At 43.0% G+C, this 21660-nt stretch overlaps 1 protein-coding gene and 1 long non-coding RNA gene across 8 annotated transcripts in view; one reads left to right on the top strand and one right to left on the bottom strand.

Annotated features, from left to right (window-relative positions):
* The first annotated feature begins 10148 nt into the window (after positions 1 to 10148).
* LOC308475878 lies at positions 10149 to 19958 on the top strand. 3 transcript variants are annotated; one of them, XR_013985468.1, is made up of 5 exons: positions 10149 to 10388; positions 11798 to 11950; positions 12720 to 13240; positions 17834 to 17936; positions 19247 to 19958. It is a non-coding gene; the product is annotated as an uncharacterized lncRNA (long non-coding RNA). The 3 variants fall into 3 exon arrangements; XR_013985469.1 differs by lacking the exon at positions 17834 to 17936 and having other exon boundaries at positions 10150 to 10388; positions 19247 to 19951; XR_013985470.1 differs by lacking the exons at positions 17834 to 17936; positions 19247 to 19958 and adding an exon at positions 13342 to 15056 and having other exon boundaries at positions 10150 to 10388.
* Positions 12313 to 21660, bottom strand: part of KLHL1 (kelch like family member 1) — a 130126-nt gene continuing 120778 nt past the window's right edge. For 2 of the 5 annotated variants that reach the window (XM_081003046.1, XM_081003044.1), the window contains exons 9-11: positions 21444 to 21656; positions 16901 to 17075; positions 12313 to 12822 (exon numbers count right to left, since the gene is read on the bottom strand). In XM_081003046.1, the coding sequence (XP_080859172.1) occupies positions 12763 to 12822; positions 16901 to 17075; positions 21444 to 21656 (448 nt within the window). In that variant the 3' untranslated portion in view covers positions 12313 to 12762. Of the gene's footprint in view, positions 12823 to 16900; positions 17076 to 21443; positions 21657 to 21660 lie in introns of those variants that run through there. The other 3 variants (XM_081003045.1, XM_081003047.1, XM_081003048.1) reach the window with 2 other exon arrangements.

Here is a 21660-nt window from a genome sequence, read left to right as displayed (position 1 = left end):
AACAGGAAGAGGGATCACTGCTTTCACTGGGCAGCAATCCCTCTTGCTGTTCTGGCTTCTGAGATTCAGAATATTTTTTTTCTTGTTTTCCTCCTCCAAAAACTAGGTGCGTCTTATGGTCTGGTGCATCTTATATAGCGAAAAATACTGGTCTTCATTTGATCTTGGCTTTAGTTTGCTTGATGGGTTGCCACCTTCCATCAAAGATTCTCAAGTGTTTTGCTTGAGTAGGCTGTTCCAAACTCACCTGGACATTTTATTTTAGATAAAATATGGAAACAAATGTGCTTATTTGGCATATTTTTATCCCACCTTTTTCAGAAAAGCATAAGCATACCAGAATAAAATAACACAAACAATAAAAGCAGTATGATAAAAGAGCAAAGGATTATGCAGTAAAATCAAGCCAGCAATTGAAACCAAGATAAAATGATGGTGTAGATAAAAGGTAGATGACTGACACCCCAATAACAATAAATTCCATTTAAAGGCAGGTAAGAACAGGGCACACTGTGGTGCCTGAATGATAACAGAGATGGTGGCAGGTGAACGTGTCTCAGCATCAAACTCCAGAATCTGGACACTGTCACTGAAAAGGGCCATTCTCCAATAGTTGCTCCTTAACTTCCAAGGACCAGTGCACCTGAAAAGTGGCTTTTACTTCCTATCAACTGCAAAAGGAGGCGGTAAATCAGGATATGGATGAGCTAATTCTTGCTTCTTGCCAGTAGGGTGATCCCAAAGTTTGAAACAAACAGGCCAATGAGGAAGCCTCTTGAGAGAGCCAGTGTGGTGCAGTGGTTAATAGCGGTAGACTCGTAATCCGGGGAACCGGGTTCGCGTCTCCGCTCCTCCACATGCAGCTGCTGGGTGACCTTGGGCTAGTCACACTTTTGGAAAGTCTCTCAGCCCCACTCACCTCACAGAGTGTTTGTTGTGGGGGAGGAAGGGAAAGGAGAATGTTAGCCGCTTTGAGACTCCTTCGAGTAGTGATAAAGCGGGATATCAAATCCAAACTCATTTGCAAACTTGGGAATGGTCTGATGGAGAAAGAATTGCTTCCGTGGCCAGCTAACAGGTTAGCAGACACCTGCAACTCTTACGGAAATGAAGAAAGAGGAGTGATGTGTGTGCATGTGTGTGTGTGTGTGTCTTTTCCACAGTTTGCATGTAATTGGGCTAAGCGTTATTCAGGAATAGGGATGTAATTTGTAGCCTACTCGATGATGCATGGGATAAGATGGGTGCTTATTCACCTTTTCTTAAAGCAGCTCCCAAGCACCCATCTTTGCTGTGAACCTCCATGGAACTTGGTGTGCCTGGTTTCTGAGTAGAAATGCATGAAATGTCTTGCTTCCCACACTTGGATGAAAGACTCAGGCCCTTGGCTTGGGATTTCCCCAAAACTTTACCAAATCAGCATACAGTCTCAGTAGCAGCTTCAAGTATAGGATACATAGTTTAATAGTGCATAAGCAGAGTTTGAGGATATATGGCTAGGCATAGGCAAATATATTGTCCCAACACTTGACACACGCCCCTTCAATTCTGCTTTGAAAGAGCAGGTGGAGACAGTCTGTCTTGCGGTTCTCATCCCATGTAGGAAGACTATGCTTGTAAGCAAATGTTTCTACTGGGGGTGCGCTGCTGCTGGGTCTGTTCATGCTGGTGCAGACAGTGGTGCATGTTTGGTGATGGGACTTGGTGAAGGGAGATGACTGTCCTGCCATCTCCAGCTTAGCCAACTCCGCCAGTTGGCCACCTGTCTCCTTCAGCTCTTTAGGAGGCTAAAGACTGACTCAACCAATTCTCCCTGATCACTGGGAAGCCAAGTGACTCTGTGTCAGAGCCCTCTTCCCCATCACTGCCCAAACTCTCCCTACCTCCAATCCTAGGGACCTCCTCTGGCAGATTCTGCCACTCCCAAGCTGCCCCACCAGGGGCCCCACAACATTGAATTGCACTGTAAATTGCCATTGCCCCACGCTCCCGGGCTACTTCTCGCTTTGCCGGAGGCCTTCCCTTCTTTCTGGTGGTTTGGGGGAGGCTTGGGAGCCACGGTCGGGACGGGCGCCAATGTCCTGCACCCCGATGGCCCTTGTGGTGGCATCCTGGGCAGGGGGGCAGGGCACTCTCCATTGTGGCCTTGGAAGGCTAGGGCAGCTGTTTCAGCAGCGATATCATGAAAGCCAATTTTTGTAAGGTCGCGAATATAAGCTGCACTTTAACTTTTCATGGTCGGAATTTGGGGGGAAAGTGTGGCTTATATTCGGGCCAATACAGTATTCATAATCTGCATAATTTGTCACTCTGGTTAAGTATGGACTTTTCTACTATTTCCTAGCACTGCATATGCTATTACAGAAAGTATAGTAAGTGTATTGTGCGAGTGAATATTTAATTCAAAAAGGTGTCTCTGCGGACCTTGTGCAGCAATTCTTTCTGTCCTATGTAAAATATAGCATGGCCTTCCTATTGACACCCTCTGGGATTACAGTGTCTGTCCAGGCTTGACTGTTGCTTAAGACTTCTGCAGGCATCCCTGCTTATTCCTCTTCCTCATCTCTTTGCTTTACTCCACAGAACCACCTTTGGCTTTGTCACGTGGGGAAGAGATTATTCAGAGCTACAGTGGTAGCTCAGGTTAAGAACTTAATTTGTTCTGGAGGTCTGTTCTTAAACTGAAACTGTTCTTAACTTGAAGCAGCACTTTAGCTAATGGGGCCTCCCGCTGCCGCTACGCCGCCGCTATGCCGCCGCTGCACGATTTCTGTTCTCATCCTGAAGCAAAGTTCTTAACCTGAGGTAATATTTCTGGGTTAGCGGAGTTTGTAACCTGAAACGTATGTAACCTGAAGCGTATGTAACCTGGGATACCACTGTATTGCCTTCTGCAACGTGAGGACCAAATGTCCAAGATGAGAAATTTTGATATACTCATGTGAGGTTCTGCATAACCAGCTTCCCTTCAAAACAGGTAGGAGTTGTTTGGGGTTTTTTTAAGGAAAGGAAGAAGCAATATTTATATAGTATCTTATTCATGGATTTGGATACTGGCCTTTTAAAAAAAGCTTTCTTTCTTTCTAGTTCAGTTGCATTGCTTGTTGTTTTTGTGAAACAATGCTACATAACCTCATTTTCTTTCTGGAATGAATATATATATATATATATATATATATATATATATATATATATATATAGAATGTTTGCAATGCAAAACACATAACATATAAATGGAAGGAGAAGAACAAACATACATAAATTTATATCCTAATTATGTTTGTAAAGTGGTTAGTAATATATTCTTGTGCTATTGGAAGCATCAAAATAGTCTCTTTAAGAAGAAGGATGCATGAGGGCACACCGAACCTCAATAAAACAAAGCATGAGGCAGATTCTAAAGCACCAAACAGATCAGTCCTGCATAACTTGTTATCTACCAATCTAAACTGGGCCTTCTGGCCCCTGGATGCCCCTGCCTCACAATTTATTATGATCCCAAGGAAACCAGGAATTGTTAAATGCCTTTAATGCACCGTCCTATGAGTCTTTTGGGTTGTAAGCCTTAAAGAGACAAACGTCTTTCAGTTGCATTCTGTATGATATTTTGCAGCACAGTGGCCACTTACCCTGTTCTGGGTGGGCGGTGGTTGTGGCCCCTTGTGAACTGGCCACCATTTTCAGGTCCTGGACTCACGGCTAGAAATTGAAGATCAGCCAACCAGTGGTATTGCAGGGCAGGATTGCCTGTCAAATATTCTTAAGACACCTGAGTGGGCAGAGTTTTGCTGGAGGGCCGGCCCATACATGCTTCCACTCCGGTCCACTGGCTACACTTAAAAACCAACTGCTCTTGGCGCCTTCAGCACATTTGGCAGAAAAGCAACCACTTCCTTTCATGCTGCACAGTATTTTGACTTGTCTAACCAGGTTTTGCCTCCTTGCACTCTACCTGACCTTGCTACGATTCCCAGTGGAATTCGGGGACGGAAATAAATTTGCCTTCAAACAGATTGGGGCCATTTGGAGGTTTTGCCTTCCCCATAGCAATATGGTACAGTTTTTTTGGGCAGGTGAGGCATTGGGTGGAATATTGCCAACGTGGAGATTCAGGGCACAGCCCGACAATGGCTGCACTCCTTTATCTCAGGTCAGGGACAGAGGGTGGCGCTAGGGAAGGAGTTATCGTCGTGGCATTCCTTGGTGTGTGGAGTGCCACAGGGCGCAATCCTTTCCCCGATGCTTTTTAATATCTTTATGCACCCCCTTGCCCAGATTATCCGGAACTTTGGGCTGGGCTGTCATCAATATGCAGATGACACCCAGCTTTATCTGTTGATGGACGGCCATCCTGACTTGGCCCCAGACCCACTGACCAAATGCTTGGAAGCTGTGGCTGGATGGCTGTGTGGGAGCCAGTTGAAGTTAAATCCTTCGAAGACAGAGGTCCTCTGGCTGGGTCGGGATGACATGGGGTTGGGGGTCCAACTCCCATCTCTTATGGGGGCTCAATTAGTGCCAGTGCCCTCTGTCAAGAGCTTGGGTGTAACCTTTGACGCCTCCCTCTCTATGGAGGCGCAGGTTGCAGCTACAGCAAAGGTGGCATTTTTCCATCTTCGCCGTATTAAGCAGTTGGTCCCTTACCTTTCTCGCCCCGGTCATGCGATGTTCGCCTCCAGGCTTGATTATTGCAACTCGCTCTATGCTGCCTTGAAGCTGAATCAGAAACTCCAGCGGGTGCAGAATGCCGTGGCGAGACTCCTTACGGGGTCCTTGCCACAGGATCACATTCAACCAGTGCTTTACCAGCTGCACTGGCTCCCGGTGGAGTTCATGGTCAGGTTTAAGGTGCTGGTTTTGATCTTTAAAGCCCTATGCAGCCTAGGACCCTCGTACCTATGGGCCCACCTCTCCTGTTATGCCCCGTGGAGGACTTCAAGGTCCATAAATAACAACACTTTGGAAGTCCCGAGCCCCAAGGAGGTTAGATTGGCCTCAGCCAGGGCCAGGGCCTTTTCAGTTCTGGCCCTGGCCTGATGAAACACCCTACCACAGGAGATCGGGGCCCTGCGGGATTTCACATCTTTCCACAGGGCCCACAAGACAGAGCTGTTCCACCTGGCCTTTGGGCTGGACTCAGTCTAATCGCCCCTTTCATTTATTTTTTTGATGGAACCACTTATACGGGATTTGTATATAAATTTTCCCTCAGCTCTTTTTGCTGGCCCATGTAGGACCAGCGTGGATAGTTTTGCCCTGGTGAATATTTGACATTTTCTCTCCCCTTGTGGCTTTGATCTATAGGCTACCACTAAAACGAGGCTGCATTTTAAGCTGCATTTTAAACTGTAAAGGTAAAGGTAAAGGTACCCCTGCCCGTACGGGCCAGTCGTGTCCGACTCTAGGGTTGTGCGCCCATCTCACTTAAGAGGTCGTGGGCCAGCGCTGTCCGGAGACACTTCCGGGTCACGTGGCCAGCGTGACGAAGCTGCTCTGGCGAGCCAGCACCAGTGCAGCACACAGAAATGCCGTTTACCTTCCCGGTATAAAGCGGTACCTATTTATCTACTTGCACTTAGGGGTGCTTTTGAACTGCTAGGTGGGCAGGAGCTGGGACCGAAAGACGGGAGCTCACCCCGCTGCGGGGATTCGAACCGCCGACCATACAATCGGCGAGTCCTAGGCACTGAGGTTTTACCCACAGCGCCACCTGCGTCCCTATTTTAAACTGTATTCTAACTTATATTTTAATCAACTGTTTTTGGGGTTTTTGTGTAATGATTTTACTGTATTTATATTTAGTGTTAGCCGCCCTGAGCCCAGTCTTGGCTGGGGGTATAATTATTATTTTTTTTATCATCCTAGTCATCAAGATCTTGGGTGAATGGGAGCATTTCCCAGACCGAATAACATGTGTACTCAGGGTGCCCCATGTAGATGAAAGAGGAGAGCAGACAGGCCATAGAGCTTACACCAGAGGCCTGGGGATCACCACCTCCAGTAGACTGGCATCTTGGGGAGGCCACAATTCTTGGCACGACCCTGTACAAAGATTCAGCCCTCCAGCAGGAGGCTAAAATGGATAATATACTCAATTATACAATTATACTCAAACTCTTCCTACACCCGAAATCAAAGTTGTGGCTTTATCCCAGATCGTCTGTCCATTCAGCGTATTTGTTCAAGACTTATCACCAAGACTTTAAACATTTACTGCCACAGGTTTTCAAATAGAAATGTGATCAAGAAACCTAAATAACACATTTTCATTCATCCAACATATATATTTTTCAATTGAAAACATGCAGTACCATAAATGATTTAACAAGATCTGATTCTATATACAGAACTACTTTGAACTCCCAGACCCTGGAAAAAGATGCTCATCACAGCAGAGGATAGACATTAATTGTACATATATATTTTCCTCGGAACTACTGCGCACATAATACATAAAGTACAGTTTTATAAGTGATGTACTCAGCCTGATCTGAAAGGAGATGAATCAGGGATATTAATAAAATGAAACAGGGATATTAATAAAATGTTTTTTCTTTATTTGTTTTTTCCCCCTCCCAGCTATTCTATCAAAACCCTTGCTGACAATTATTTGTTGTAATTCTCCACAGCTGAGGAACAGAATAGCATTCTAGAAGATGAAGCTGCAGTAATAAACATTTTGTTTGGGCGTGAGAAAAGTTCCAGCATCTAGCGGTGGACAAGAGCTTATTGTCACTAGATGGAAGAATGTAGTACTGCCACCAAAAGAACATGGTTCTATTTTAACACCAAGGCCTCTAGTAGAAGCCATAATGACAATGATTATCATAATTATTATTATTTGTCGAGTGCTTAAAATAGATGAAGCACTCGCTGTTCTTCTTGCCACATCTCTTAAACAAATTTCTAAGGATGCCTGGGGCATATTTTTCACAAAGCTGTGGTCTGCATTACCAACATGTTTTCTGTTGAATTTCCAATTGTGTTTCTACTTCGCCACATTTTTGGTTCCTTAAATATAGAAATCATACAAAATTCAGATGACTTGTCATCTGGCGTTTCAAATGAAAGTCGAGTCTCTTTGCTTCAAAGTGGTACCAAAATTTAGGCTGCACCAGATATCATTAGGCAGTAGATCCCTGTGCTAACTTCTATTGAGAGACTACACTTGTCTGGTGGGGCAAAGCATGCTGACGATGCTAATGTACATCACAACATTGATTTCAGATGCAACTTTAGAGAAACCCAATTTTAACAAATGATTCCTAGCGTCACGAGAAGAAAGTGCTAGGCTTAGCAAAGTTACTTTGTTGACCCCAATACTCGTTCCACTCTGCCTTCAATGTACTTTTATTGCCGAATCAGTCATAGTCCCATCCGTCTTAAGTGCTGAAGCTGGGGGGGGGGGGTCATATGTGCATCCTCCAGGTCCAGATTTGGAGGCTACTCCATAAAATGGGGACGCGGGTGGCGCTGTGGGTTAAACAAAAGAGCCTAGGACTTGCTGATCAGAAGGTTGGCGGTTCGAATCCCCGCAGCAGGGTGAGCTCCAGTTGCTCGGTCCCTGCTCTTGCCAACCTAGCAGTTCGAAAGCACGTCAAAGTGCAAGTAGATAAATAGGTACCGCAGTGGCGGGAAAGTAAACGGTGTTTCCGTGCGCTGCTCTGGTTCGCCAGAAGCGGCTTAGTCATGCTGGCCACATGACCCGGAAGCTGTATGCCGGCTCCCTTGGCCAATAAAGCGAGATGTGCGCCGCAACCCCAGAGTCGTCCACGACTGGACCTAATGGTCAGGGGTCCCTTTACCTTTACCTCCTGCAGTGGTGCTCGCCTCAAAAGAGTCAACGTCCAGTACCTGGTTCAGGTGTTCAAAGATGTTCTATCCATAAGTTTCCACTTCCTCCTCTGCCCCCCCTTCTATTTCCCACCCAAACCTCATAAACCTTTTGCGGGACAGAAAGAGGAAGCAGCAGTAGAATCTTGAACCATCCTTTTCACAGGCAGGAAAGGGGATTGGCACTCCATGTCCCAGCATCTCTGACGGAGGAAAAAATCAATTTTGTGTCAATTTCCACCAACAGAGGTGTCAAGGGGTGCTTTGAGTGTTGGGGCAGGATGTTGCTTGCCCCAATCCTACTCTTGAAGAACACAATACGGCCACTCACATTTGCAACATCCGTAACGTGACTCCCCGTTTGTGGAATTCTGTCCCCAGGGAAGCTTGCCAGGCACCTTCATTACATATCTTGAGACGCCAGGAGGAAACATCTCTTTATAACTCGGCCTTGGGCTGAGTGACATTCTATGGCCTTTTAAATGTGGTTGTGGGAGGGGGTGTTATTAGTTTGTACTTCATTGGTATTTTGTGTTCCAAAAGTTTTCAAACAGAGCGGCTTTCCAAAAGCTAAGCCAAATAGAGGTGTGTGTTTGGAGGGAGTCTGTATTCTGCCGCAGGTGGCTGCTAAGCTACTTTTAGAAATATTACTATGAAAGAGATACCAGCCATAGCTTCAGTGGCCATGTTCCTTAACACCACAGTCCAAACTCAAAATCAGTTGCAACGAGAGAGTTTAGATTTAACATGATCTTGGATTTTTCTGGCCACCTGGCATAAATCGCCAAAAAGAAGTACTCTTAGGCACGTTGGACCAAGGCAAGACTTACACCTATTCTGAATACTTTCCAGTCATGTGGCAGAGAACAAAAACCTCAAAACGCAGGCCTGTATTCACTTGTCAGCCAGCAGAAGCCCCCTCCCAGAGGGTCCTGAACAGAATTTGGACTAGAGGTAACTTATGCTTGTGTAAGTTACACCAGCTTCCCATAGTTAGGATTGTTCTGTAAGTTAATGTGCTCTGTACCATTATTTCACTATCATCTCTAGTTCATTTAATGCGCTCTCTTGACCACCCCTGTGAGTCCCATGTTTTAATGTGCTGGGCATGCAGATGTGGTTGTTATTTAATGAGCTAGCACAGCTGTGATTTGAGATAATTTTCTAATCTCTTCTTCAATAACCAACTGAAATTGCTTACGTTTCACTACAGTAACGCTAATGCAAAGTGCAGACGTGGACAGTTGGCATGGATGCATGACAGCAGCTAAATTATGCGGCAATCCACTGTTGACCTTTATAAGTTACCATCAGACTAAATGGGAGCCCACCTCTACAGGCAATATTAATTTTACAAAGGATTTCTGTATTTGTGTTTAGATTTTCACAGCATCTTAAAGTTTCCAGAGACAAGTCTTGAAAAATACTGACTGGACTGGTTTTTGAAGGTAATTTGTTTCATCCTATGTAATCATGCATAATTTGCTTCCTTTTCTGCCAAGAAAGTAATGGTCTATCATGTGTTTTGATTTGGCTCTTGCTGAAAACTTTTGGTGCAAGTGCCCTCTGCGTCCATGCGAAGTTGACTTCAGAAATAAGGCGGAAATACAACTAAGAGCCATGTAATTAAGAAACGCAGCATAGGATCTTCTTCCACTGACAGAAGAATCCCATAAAACACCAGGTTCAGATGGAAATCGCGTTTTCAAGATTTGAAAGTTCAGATTGTAGGTCTCTAGCAACTTGCTTCATGCTTCTGACCCGTTTCTATCACTGCATTACACAGAGAGATCAGATAGATTATTCAAAACCTCAGGATTTTTTCCTCTGTCTTTTTTCTTCTGTAGCTCTGATTAAATCCACCGTAGGTGCTGGCCATGATTCTCTGTTGTATCACATTCTTTTAGCTTTTGTCTACGAGTTAGGCTTTGTGTTTTATCTGAGAGATTCTGTTAGAATAATAAAGGTATTATTGTGATGTTGGGACTCAATATTCTGTTCCTTCTTTTCGCAGGCAATGTTCAGCAATTCACAGATTGATTGATTTTGCTGTTTACTGTGTTTTCTACCACTGATAATCTAACAGAAGCTCAGAGTTTTTGGGATACACTGCTATCTTTTGAGGGGTGTGGGTTAGGAACACCTACAACAACCAGGAGGGAGGGTCCCAGTACTTCCTCGCTACAGTTTGTCAGCGTCAATAATTGCTTCCAAGCCCAGAAAAGACGGTTGCAAGAATGAAGTCAGATGAGAATGTGAGTATATACAAAGTTCTGGAATCAGAAGCAAGTGTATTGGTAACCATGGCAACACAAACATAGAGGGCTATCGCAAAGGGTGGTGATTAGAATCCAGCTTATAACTGAAGGAGATTTCTCAAGTGATGGAGGCAGAGATTCTGCAAACTTCACAATTACAGGTGGTTTTATTTCCCCAAGCTCCATGTTGCTTTGCTCAAGCAAAAGTACTTTTTTTTGGGGGGGGGGCAGAAAAAGTCTCACCGAGTTCTGATGTTTATGAGCAAAGTAGCATGGAAAGTATCATATACACTAGGGGTAAGCCCTGGGGAAAATAGTTTCCTGATCCTGTCTCTTAGTTATCTATCTGGAATTTTCATCTTTCAAACACGGGCTAAGTAGACATGGTAACACATTAATTGATTTACGTGCACGGAATCCAACTCTGATTGGAAAATATAGTTAACAGATGTGGTTATGTGACATTTTCTGCTGGGAGGGAGTCACCTCTTTTTCACACAAGTAGGGCTAATGCACATCTCACCCTCTAGCCTTCTATTTTCAAGGGATCCCTACACACTTATTTCCTCTTATTATATAGAATTCAGATTATGAAAAAACCACAGAATTACACACCATGCTATCCCACATTCAGTCTACTACTGGCAGATGTTTGGAAAATGAAAAAGCTTGAACAGCCAGTCATTGGGACACAGATATTTTATTTAGCTAGCAAATGGGTCTGAATGGGAAAACCTCACATTTCCCCCACCCCCATTCCCAAACGTACTCAAGGAGCAGCACCCATCAGAGCTCCACACAAAGCTTTATCCCTGCTACAGTTGAGGTCATTCATGTAATTAGACTCTCCTACACCTACTATTGAAACCAGACTCATTTTGGTGCCTTGATACGAGTTCAATCATGCTTATGACATAATACAGCCAACAGTGACGTTCATGTAAAGTCTGAGGGCATTTAGTAACCACAACAATATGACTTATGCAGCTCATTCGTAGACAAGGCAGAACTTTGCAAAGGCAAGGTGATCCATGTAGTTTGGACATCTTTTGCGGGGGTTTCATACATGCAAAGCAGGTGCTCTGCTATTGAGACACATTATGCCAAAACAACCTGATTTGCAATGTTTTTGTCTTTGTACACACTGATGCATTATCCCTTAGGGACAAACTAGGTATTACATAGCAGACTTATGTAGCAGTCTTCCAATGTGGTTGTGTATGTGGGCTTTTGTTCTTTTTAAGAAAAGGAAAAGAATTGAGGAAATCTCTCCCAGTTTGAAGTGAGGAATGGGCTACATAAACCTTTCTCTCCTGGCTATTTTGCTACTCAAAATCTCCTCCCTGCTGCTCTTTTGCTTATGGAATCAAATATATATATTTACTCTGGTTGGAAAGGCAACCTGGCAGTAGGAATTTTAACAGGAAAAATGTCTAGCTGAAAAAGGTTAAGCAGTTCCTTCCCTGCTATATTTCCACTCAAGCTGGCAGCTTCCTTTGGATGATTTCAAATTTTTAAAACGTCAGAAGATTGTTAGTCTTCTGCCATGTAATGACCAGTTCATCCCTTAGTTTCAGTAACTTACAACAATAAATGGATGATCCTTATGGTAATTAAAATTAAGCCGAGTTTGATTAGAACAATGATGGGATCAAGAAACACATATAAGCATTATAACGTTTTTGTCTCTCTTACTGCACTTCTAGGCCCCAATGGAATTGCCTTAGAATTGCTGCATGTTATCTTTACATGATGTGATGAGCTGCCGTTTGCCTGTCTTCCACAAGCTTCTCACATGCAGGAAACGTGTAAAAGCATTGAAAGAGACAAGAATTCACATGCTTTCATAAGAAGTTAAGGTAGATTTGTGAAAGTGTTCCTTTGGATCTCCTTTTTTTTGTAGCAAAGTCCCATTGGGTCAAAAGGCTCAGTCTTCCCTCAGTGTCGAGATGTTTCCCAAACAGGAGAACATAGCATCAGTGCAATCTCAGAGATGATGCATAATTCTAGCGGGAGGGACAGTCCGTTAACAGAGAAACAATCAATGTGTTGTTAGTGTTGAATCATTTCTGATGAAGAAAGAAGCTAAGCCTTTCCAACCTTCATTCATTACTTTAGGAGGAAACATTATTCTCTCCTGTCTATTGTCTGAGTACATGGCAGAGAGCGTAAACCATTTCAAGATAAGGCCTTGAGAGAGAACGAGAGACAGAAAAATAAATCAGTTACCTACATTTTCTTTTAATAAAACTATGGTTTAAAAAGTGACAGTGTGCTATGACGGTTTCAGAGTTAAAATGTCTAGTGCTATGAAAACCATTCATTAAGCTGCTCCAGTCCTTTTGAAGAGTTGGTCTTGGGCATGGCTAGTTTGCCACATCTGCATTACACAGCCTGTAGAGGAGTATCTGAATTTGCCCCTTTTGTGTTCATAGAGGGGCTCCTACAACAGCTGGTCAGTTTTTCCTTGTTCAGTCACTGAGCAGTGTGCAATGACTGGAAAAGGCATCAAATCCTCATTATTTTTCCTCCCCATTTTAAACTTCTTCAAGTTGTGGTCAACAGAGTGCCGAGTGTATCTATTGATCCTTATGCTCAACAAAGTTTTGTTTCTTGTTCCTCTGACAGAAAAATCCACCTAGAAGTCAATAAACTCCACCGCTGATAAAAATCATGGCTGCTTTATGACTACAACGCAGGCCCCAGCTCTTCCGATGTTCAGAGATGCCATCTGCAGAGGAGAAACAAATATCAGCTTCAGAGTTTACATTTGGGAGTGAAAGGCTGCAGTTTTATGGTATGTACTTCTGAGGTGTCCAAAGAAGCAACTGGTAATTCAGCAACACATTATACAGGAAACCTAATATTGCTGCATCCTGCTTGTTATGCATGGAAGGATTGCATTAGTGGTGGAGTTATGAGCTGGAGTTGAAGACCCTGGCCTAGTGCCTCGCCTCCACAACTGCTATGAGGGACATAAAGATCTACAGTATCTGCAAACTGCAGCTAACAAATCCTGTTCTCCGTTACTCATTAATAACCTTTTAAATTATGGAACTGTTACAGCTTCATACATGTATACATTAACTGTCTCCAAGTATTCCACGGCATTCATGCTTGCTTGTTTTAATCTGCTGCCTTCTGCACTGGTAAGTAGATGATTTAAAAATATCCTGGTTAATGAACATGTGTTTGTGAGTAGCTCAAGCAATATAGACTCTGCTGATCATGTTTCTCTGTATTGTAACAGGGTATAGGAAAAGGTTGATTCTCCCTCTATTGAAAAGTCTTCTGGGAAGATCTCCTGAAAATTTGGAACTGTTTTGCTTAAGGGATGGCTCTTACTAAGAGAATTGCAAGAGGGGGGGAATTGACTTCAATTCAGATCAAGAGAATTCTTTTGCTGGCTTCTTGAAAAATATATAAAAAGAAATAAGTTTTATTTGTATGTGTTTTCATTAAATTTATAAGCAACGTTTTAATGTTCTCTACAGTTAGGCACGTTAAAAACAAATTGACAAATAAAATGAAGACACAAGTAAAAAAGTGTACTTTGCAATGTGGTGTCTAAAAACTACAGCAAGCAGTAGTAATTTCAACTACAGTGGTACCTTGGGTTAAGAACTTAATTCATTCTGGAGGTCCATTCTTAACCTGAAACTGATCTTAACCTGAGGTACCACTTTAGCTAATGGGGCCTCCTGCTGCCGCCACGCAATTTCTGTTCTCATCCTGAAGCAAAGTTCTTAACCTGAGGTACTATTTCTGGGTTAGTGGAGTCTGTAACCTGAAGCGTCTGTAACCAGAGGTACCACTGTATGTGGAACTCTGGAACTGCCACTTTTTTCTCTAGAGCATAGTGAAAGATATTGGTTTACATTCATTGCATATCATGTATCACATTTCTATTCTTGTGACATTTATACTTACTGAAATTGTTCCTATGATTTTGGGAATAGAGTGAATGATGAAATATAAAGCCAAAAGCTAAATCATTGACTTTCCAGGTCAGAATTACTTTCCTTCCTGCTGTATAATTTATCTGCAAGAGGTCTGATTTCAAGAAATGCAAAAGAGCACTTTAACAAATGGGCCACGTGCTCTTGCCTTTCTTCTAAGGCAGAATAGCTCGGAGGCACACCCTTCTTATATTCAGTAAAAACTGTCATCCACATGTTAAGATCCTAAATCACAATATGTAAGCTCCAGATTTGTAGCATTTACATATAGAGGAGAGACAGACGTTTTAGCACAGTGGTGGGGAGACCTTGCCCTTCCAGATGCTGCTGAACTACAGCTGCCATCAGCCCCAGCAAATATGGTCAATGGCAAAGGATGATGTGAGTTTCAGTTCAGCAATATCCGGAGGGCCAAAGGTTCCTAACCCCTGTTTTAGCAGATTCCCCTTCTCACATTAAAAGCTCGCGGCATGGACAAATGGACAGGCAAGTTGATGGGACAGATCATGAGTTAGCAATATAATTAATAAACTCCAGTCTTCTAATTCAAGCCTTTTAAGTGAGCTACCTTTAACTCCCTTAGCCTCAGCACAGACAGAGGTGTCTCCTCCATCCTGGCTCAGCCAGGACCCAGCCAGCTGAGCAAAGCCCAGTGGATCTTAAACTGGCATAATCCCTGGAAAAGAGGCATGGTGGGAGTGGGACTAGAGGGGCAGATTTGCCTGGATCCAAAGGCCATTCAGCTTAGTCACATGACTTGGTGACCCAGCACAAAATAGTATTTTAAAGTCTTGTGTTCCATCTGCCAGGCTTAGGCAGAGAGCAGCAGCCATGCTGCTGAACATGGTTTGGATCTAGTGCAATTTTATGCTGGTTTAATTTATGCCAGTTTCTTGTGTATAGGATTGCTCCCTTAATCATGTCTATTAAATTCAATGGGTCTACTCAGAGCAGAACTGGCATTAAATACCATCCTGTAAGCATACATAAAATAGTATTGAAATGAAAATAGTAATTACCAAATAATCCTACTGTCAGAGCTGCTTCCAGATCCTAGCTCACAGAGGATCACGCTAGCCAGCGATCATTAAATAAAAGTCTTTATTGAGTTACAGTTTCCGTTCTCAAGCTGCTGCGTGCAACTCTACGTCTCATGGTTAGATCGGCGAAGCTCCATCTGAGTCTCCGCCCCTTGTACACCAACTTAATATCCTAGCCTTGCTCCACCTTTTCCGCCTGACTGTTCTTCTCTGGGTCCCTCTGCCCCCCGGGGTCTCTTCCTTCCGGGATTCCTCTGACGCTGACGCTGACCCCCCTGACTCTTCTCCCTCCTTTCGGCGGGCTTTAGGACCTGGCTCCCTTTCCGGGCTGCCTACTGCGCCACCTTCCTGTGCATTTGAACTTGGCACGCGCGCCCAACCTTCCACCTTCCGTCTGACCGTTTCTTCGCTCCCCGATGGAGGTGTGGCCACTCCTGACTCGTGCCCTCCCCCCTGTTGTGAGCTGCCAGCGCTTGATCCCTGGCGCCCTTCCTCTTCCCTGCTCTCTGGCGGTGACGCTGGTCCTGATTTCCAACTGCTCCCCTCTGAGTCCCCTCTGGCTCTATCTTCCTGGGGTGTCCCCCTAGGCTCCCCCCTTGCCCTGGCCACTGGTGCTCCTTTCTGTGAATCTTCTGATTCACTGGAAAGACTCGGAGATCTCGGGTCGTCGTCATCACTCATCTTTTCTTCTGCCTCCTCTCCCTCGCTCTCTGTTTCCTCCCTTGCCCTTGCCTCTGCTCCTGAACCCCTGACACCTACACTCATAAAGTTTCTAATAAAGGTTTGGGACATGTAGGAAGAGAAAAGCTTGCACTTTTGAATTTGCCACAAATGTCTAGCAATTTTTAATCTGTTAGAATTCATAGTTGCCATATAGAAAAATGTCCTAAAACTTCCCATAGGAACATATTTCTCTTCCTGTGAATTCAAGCCGAATAGTAAGTCTCTAAGGATGATACAGACTTGATGGATATTATTCTGACTTTTTGTTGAAAGTCTGCATCCTTACTCATGGGCTTTGTTGCCTGATGCAGCAATGCACACAACAGAAACAACAACAAGGGCACCCCCTTGTTTCCAATTCCTATTGTACTTTGCTTGGAGGCCACTGGCTCTTGGCTTCAAAATGTATGCCACAACTACCTTGGGAGAGCTTCAAATGCCAATTAAGCCAAGCATAAGCTCAGTGGGGTGCTTCAGACAGTCTGCTGTCTGCGAGACTGAATTTCCTGGAAGAAATTATGCCCTCCCTCGCTGGGATGTTTGGAGGGCAAGAACTGCCAAACATACTTACTTGGAAGGTGTCCCACTCTAATCAATGGGGCTTCCTTCCAAGTAAACATGGATTGGTTCATGGTATAAAACTGAAATACCGGTTCAATGCAACAACAACTTTGGAAAATAGTAACCACAAACTATAAATTGTAGTTAATAGAAAGTACTTTTTAAAGAAATGCTATCTTATGTACACAAAACATAAAACTGGGGGAGGGGGGAACACCCTTGTCACAAATATAAACACCAGAGACTTGTAACAAACCCTGATGTATTTTCAAGCTGAAGTATTGTAAAATACGAAAGCAAAAAAAGGAAATAAGGATTCCAATGAGAGATCTGACAAATAAGGTTATATGGATAACAAGATACTGCCATTTTATATAACTTTTTCTTGGTTTCTCTCTCTTCGGAGAACTCTTACAGTAGAGAAAGCTAAACAGCAGTTATAATTGCATAGCTGTGGGGATCCTCGCTGCCCACTAGTTCCAACAAGCCTTCTGTGAAAACTGTGCGAAACATAAAACTACACAACTACCTGTGTCCATTCATTAGTTTGGGGGTCGTATGACTCCATGGTGTTCAGGTATGTCTGCCCGTCATATCCACCTACTGCATACAATTTATCACCGAGGATACACACTCCAACAGCATCACGGGGCATGCTCAGTGGAGCTACCATTGTCCAAGTATCAGTTTTGGGGTCATACCTGCACAACAAAAGGGAAGGTATATCTCATGAAAGAACATATTTAGCAATCCAGCCCATATTCAACATCAGCAGAATTATTCATTCATTCATTTGTCATGAACTTCCCAAAATAACCTCTTTAGCAAGGGGGGGGGGGGAGGGGTCTGTCTGTTGAGATTCCTGCTCCGTGTTTGCAGTCATGAGACTGTTGTCTATCACATGACGGTGTATGTTTTCATTCCACAGTGTGGCAAGTGACGGAGACAGGATGTTTGTGTTACTGTGTTCCGTGAAGTGGGACTATTGTCCTTTGTTCTTTCTCTCTTTGCTGTCTGATGAGAAAGAGGAAGGAGCTAAAGCAGAATGCTCCGAGTGTACTATATGTAAATAAAAGTAGATTAGCCAAAAGGCTGTGCGACTGAGTTCTGTTACGCAAACTGCAAATACTCTGCGTATCCCTAAGTGCGCTGATGCTTCATGGTATCAGTTGCTGTGATGTTCAGGCAGAAGAAAGCTTTTGAAGCTCCCAAACGATCGACCAGGAGGGAGAGAACATGCCAGTCGGGCATGTGTCTCTGCCAGAGTCCTACAGGAGAGTAGGACAATCCTAACACTGTCGTGCCAGAAATACTGAATTCACAAAGGTATCTTCACTAGGTTCCTTTCGGCCATTCAAGTGCTTTTAAGACTGGTTATTATGTACTACACCTTAAGTCCCAACCAGCCCTATTAGTTCGCTGTTTAATCAAGTCCCTCCTCCCCTACTATCCATTACAGCAAGGCTCCATCAGAACCAGATTATCCAACATGCAATGCTGGCTCACCAAGCAGGGATATCTCAGCGAGGTGTGAGAGCTTAGTATGTAGCTCCAAATTCTAGGTAAAGGCTTTTAAAACTCAGAATCCCCACTTCAGTTTACTCTTGCAACTCATATGGTGAAAGGTCTACAGGAGTTTCAGTAGACAGTGTCTATCTGTGCCTGACTGGTAACAATTGGACCTAATCCTATCGCTTATTCAAATGCCATGCATAATTAGAATCTTAATGTAATCAGAAATTGGTTTCAAGCAATGGGTTCAAAGTATTGTAGGTTATAAATATCAGGATGGCTGATATATACAAATTTGTAAATGCATTCCACATTTCCCCAGGGAAGCTCAGTTCAGCCTAGATAATCAGGTATTGGCCCAATCTGGTTACAGTTATGTTAAGAAACCGAATTGCATCATGCATCTCTGAGATTTTAGCTATGAATATAGCAATTTCCTTGTTGGATCAGACAATTTGGGTCTGATAGCCCATGGTTCTGCTTTCAATTGAAGAAAATCAGAAACTTCTAAATGCTTGCAAGCATGGCATGCAAAAACAATCCTCTGTTGTTGTCCCTAAAATATGGCATTCAGAGGTATATGGGTCTGTGCAGAGTTCCATTTCACTATTGTGGCTTACCATTTATGAGAATATCCATTATGAATTTATCTAATTCTTTTAATAAGCCATCTAAGCTTGTGCACATCTTGTATGGCTGAATTCTGCAAGTTGATTCTGCTGGTGAGGTAACATTTACAATCACTGAATCTTGAGTTCCAAACCATTTTGGGTAAGGAATAGAGTGATTAAATGCCCACTTCACTTCACAATTGGCTATCAAGCATATTGAATTTGCTGTATGCTTCCCATCAATATGAACTGGTTCATAGATACATTTTAGGACATTAAAAAAATGTATGAAGTATGCAAACATCAAGTAGCACAGAATGTGAGCATCTCTAGTGGGTTAAATAATTATTTAGTAAGATTTATCTCCTAAAAGATATTCAACTATTGTCAGCTTATATTAAATACTGATTGTAAAAATAGCTTCTACTTTTAATTCTCCATTAGGATTTAATTGGGTGCCATTGTTTCTGTGAAAGCACTTAAAAGCATTTCTTTTGTTACTTCATTTGTTAAAACATTCTGTATGTGGAACGTTAGGCATTTTTACGATTAGCATTGTAATAAAAGCTCTCAATATTTTCCAATTTCCAATTAATATTAATGAGAAGTTACTTTATTAGACTTTCATAACAATTATTTCACTATAGATGATGCTGGGGATTGTAAGGGCTTTTAACAAGTGGAAAGCTCAAAAACCTTTCTCCTTGCCTTCAGCTTGGTCGTTCAAATTGATTTCTTTTTGTATTCAGGAACTTTATGATATCTCCTGCTTCACCCTGGGGCACATCAAGTTATTACAGAGATGAAGCATGCAGCCATTTCTTTAGCAGAAGAAACAGCATTGCAAAAAAGAAGGCAACATTTGAACTACTACCCTAGTATCTTTCACGTTCTGTTTTGGGGAGTTCCAAGTATTTTTATTAGTCCCTTGCTACTTGCATATTAGAAAAAACAAAAGGATGGTAAAAAAAGGAGGTGGCATTCTTGTTTGGACTGTATTTTCTTTTTGTAGGTTTTCACCTTGATTTCTTTGTGGTTGAAAATGACAGCCCTGCAAAAAGCACCCTATTAAGGTTTATTTCCCTCAGGCGTGTGAAAATAAAAACACACACTTGCTGATACTGATTGTAATATGTCCATCAGCCACAGCGCTGCAATGGTCTTGAGGTCGATGCCCCCTTTAGTCTTAATTTAATGGAATATTTAACTATTTGTAACACACTGCTTTTTAAAACAAAAACTGTGCTTGCTTTTTGAAGGGGTAAGGTAAGATAAGATAAATAAACAAGTCATCTGATAACAAGTCTGGGGAACAATTTATACGAAAGAAGCTGGAATAAAGGAAAACAAATGTAATTTAAGCTGGTGTAAAGCTATGCCAGAACAAAACTCACTCTCACTGAGCTGGCCTAAGCCTAGCAGAGGGGAAACAAGCCTTTATAATAGTGTTTGAATTACGGCATCCTTTCTGCTGCCTTAAATACATGTAACCTCTAAATTTCTGAATCACCTTGCCGAAACAGTCTTTCCTTTAACATAAGGTAAATCAGGTTCTTGCATATTGGAATTATTCCGCAACACACAATTTATTGCTGGAAGGACTCAAGTGTTGGGGCAGAGCTAAAAGTGCTCCTCCACTCCGCAGACCACAGCTATGCCTCTCTCGCCCTGGTCTCGCCACTGCGATCCATGTGACAGTCACCTCCAGGCTTGATTATTGTAACTCACTCCACGTGGGGCTGCCCTTGAAGCTGACCCAGACACTCCAGCGGGTGCAGAATGAAGAATCCTTACGGGGTCTTTGCCGCGGGACCACATCCAGTGCTATACCAGCTGCACTGGCTCCCGGTGGAGTACAGGATCAGGTTTAAGGTGCTGGTTTTAACCTTTAAAGTCCTATATGGCTTAGGACCCTTGTACCTACGGGACCACCTCTCCTGGTATGCCCCACAGAGGACCTTACGGTCTGCAAATAATAACAGCTTGGAGATCCCAGGCCCCAGGGAGATTAGGCTGGCCTTGACTGGCCTGGTGGAACGCTCTGCCACAAGAGATCAGGGCCCTGCGGGATTTGACATCTTTCTGCAGGGCCTGCAAGACGGAGATGTTCCGCCACGCCTTTGGTCGGCCTGACTCCCCTTATATTTTTGTATAAGAACTAGTATGAAAGAGGCCTCCCAGCATTCTCACAGACCCATATAAGAACAGCGTAAACAGTTGGGCCTGATGAACATTTACAGTTCCCAACCCTAATCCTACGGAAAGCCATCTAATTAGATTTTAATTTGATCCTGACTTGTTTTTAGGAGGTAATTTATTTATTGTTTGATTTTATACCAATGTTATATTGGTAGAAATATATTTGACATTATATATATATATTTTATGTCAGCCGCCCTGAGCCCAGTCTCGGCCGGGAGGGCAGGATACAAATAAAAGTTTATTATTATTATTATGCCCCAGATGTCAGAGAATGGGGTTAGCGTAACAGGTAGAGCAATGGTTAATTACAAGGAAGTTTCAAATCAATTCTGAAAGAGAAGAACAAAGAGCTGACAAGCCATTTTTAACTGGAAGTATACAGCACAAATTATTCTGTGAAAGTGTTACATCTCTGTCATTTATTGATCGGCATAAACAGATTTTAGAAATATTTCCAATGATGAAATTAACAGGGGAGAGCTAAGGAGGAAAGAATATTGATAGCTTTGCTTAAAAATGGGTTGTATTTATTGTACTTGGGAATAACTAATTTCAGAACAATGTTCAGCTTTATATATTGTTTTTCTTATTGCAGTTAACCTGTAGCTGTTCTTTTAAGAGTTTATTTTAATAAATTCAAGCAATAAGACAACGGAATACATATTTATAGATGTTTAAGGGAGGAAGGGAACAGTCAAGTTTGCATTCAGAATCACTACGTAAAAACACATACAGAATGGGTACCTTTCAACATAGTCCAGCAGTCTGGAGCAGTGGTTAGAGGCAGGAGCATCATGGCCTCCGACTGCATAGAGAAAACCGTCACAAGTAGCCACCCCAACGCCTCCTCTCCTTTTACACATTGGAGCACACATGTTCCATTTGTTTGTGTGGGGGTCATAATACTCCATAGAACTCAAACAAGAACTTCCATCTCGACCGCCAACTGAATATAACCTAA

Source organism: Podarcis pityusensis, assembly GCF_964106645.2.
Source record: "Podarcis pityusensis genome assembly, chromosome: 4".
NCBI lineage: Eukaryota > Metazoa > Chordata > Lepidosauria > Squamata > Lacertidae > Podarcis > Podarcis pityusensis.
Note: the sequence above shows the minus strand (reverse complement) of the source record. Positions and strands in the feature narration are given on the sequence as shown.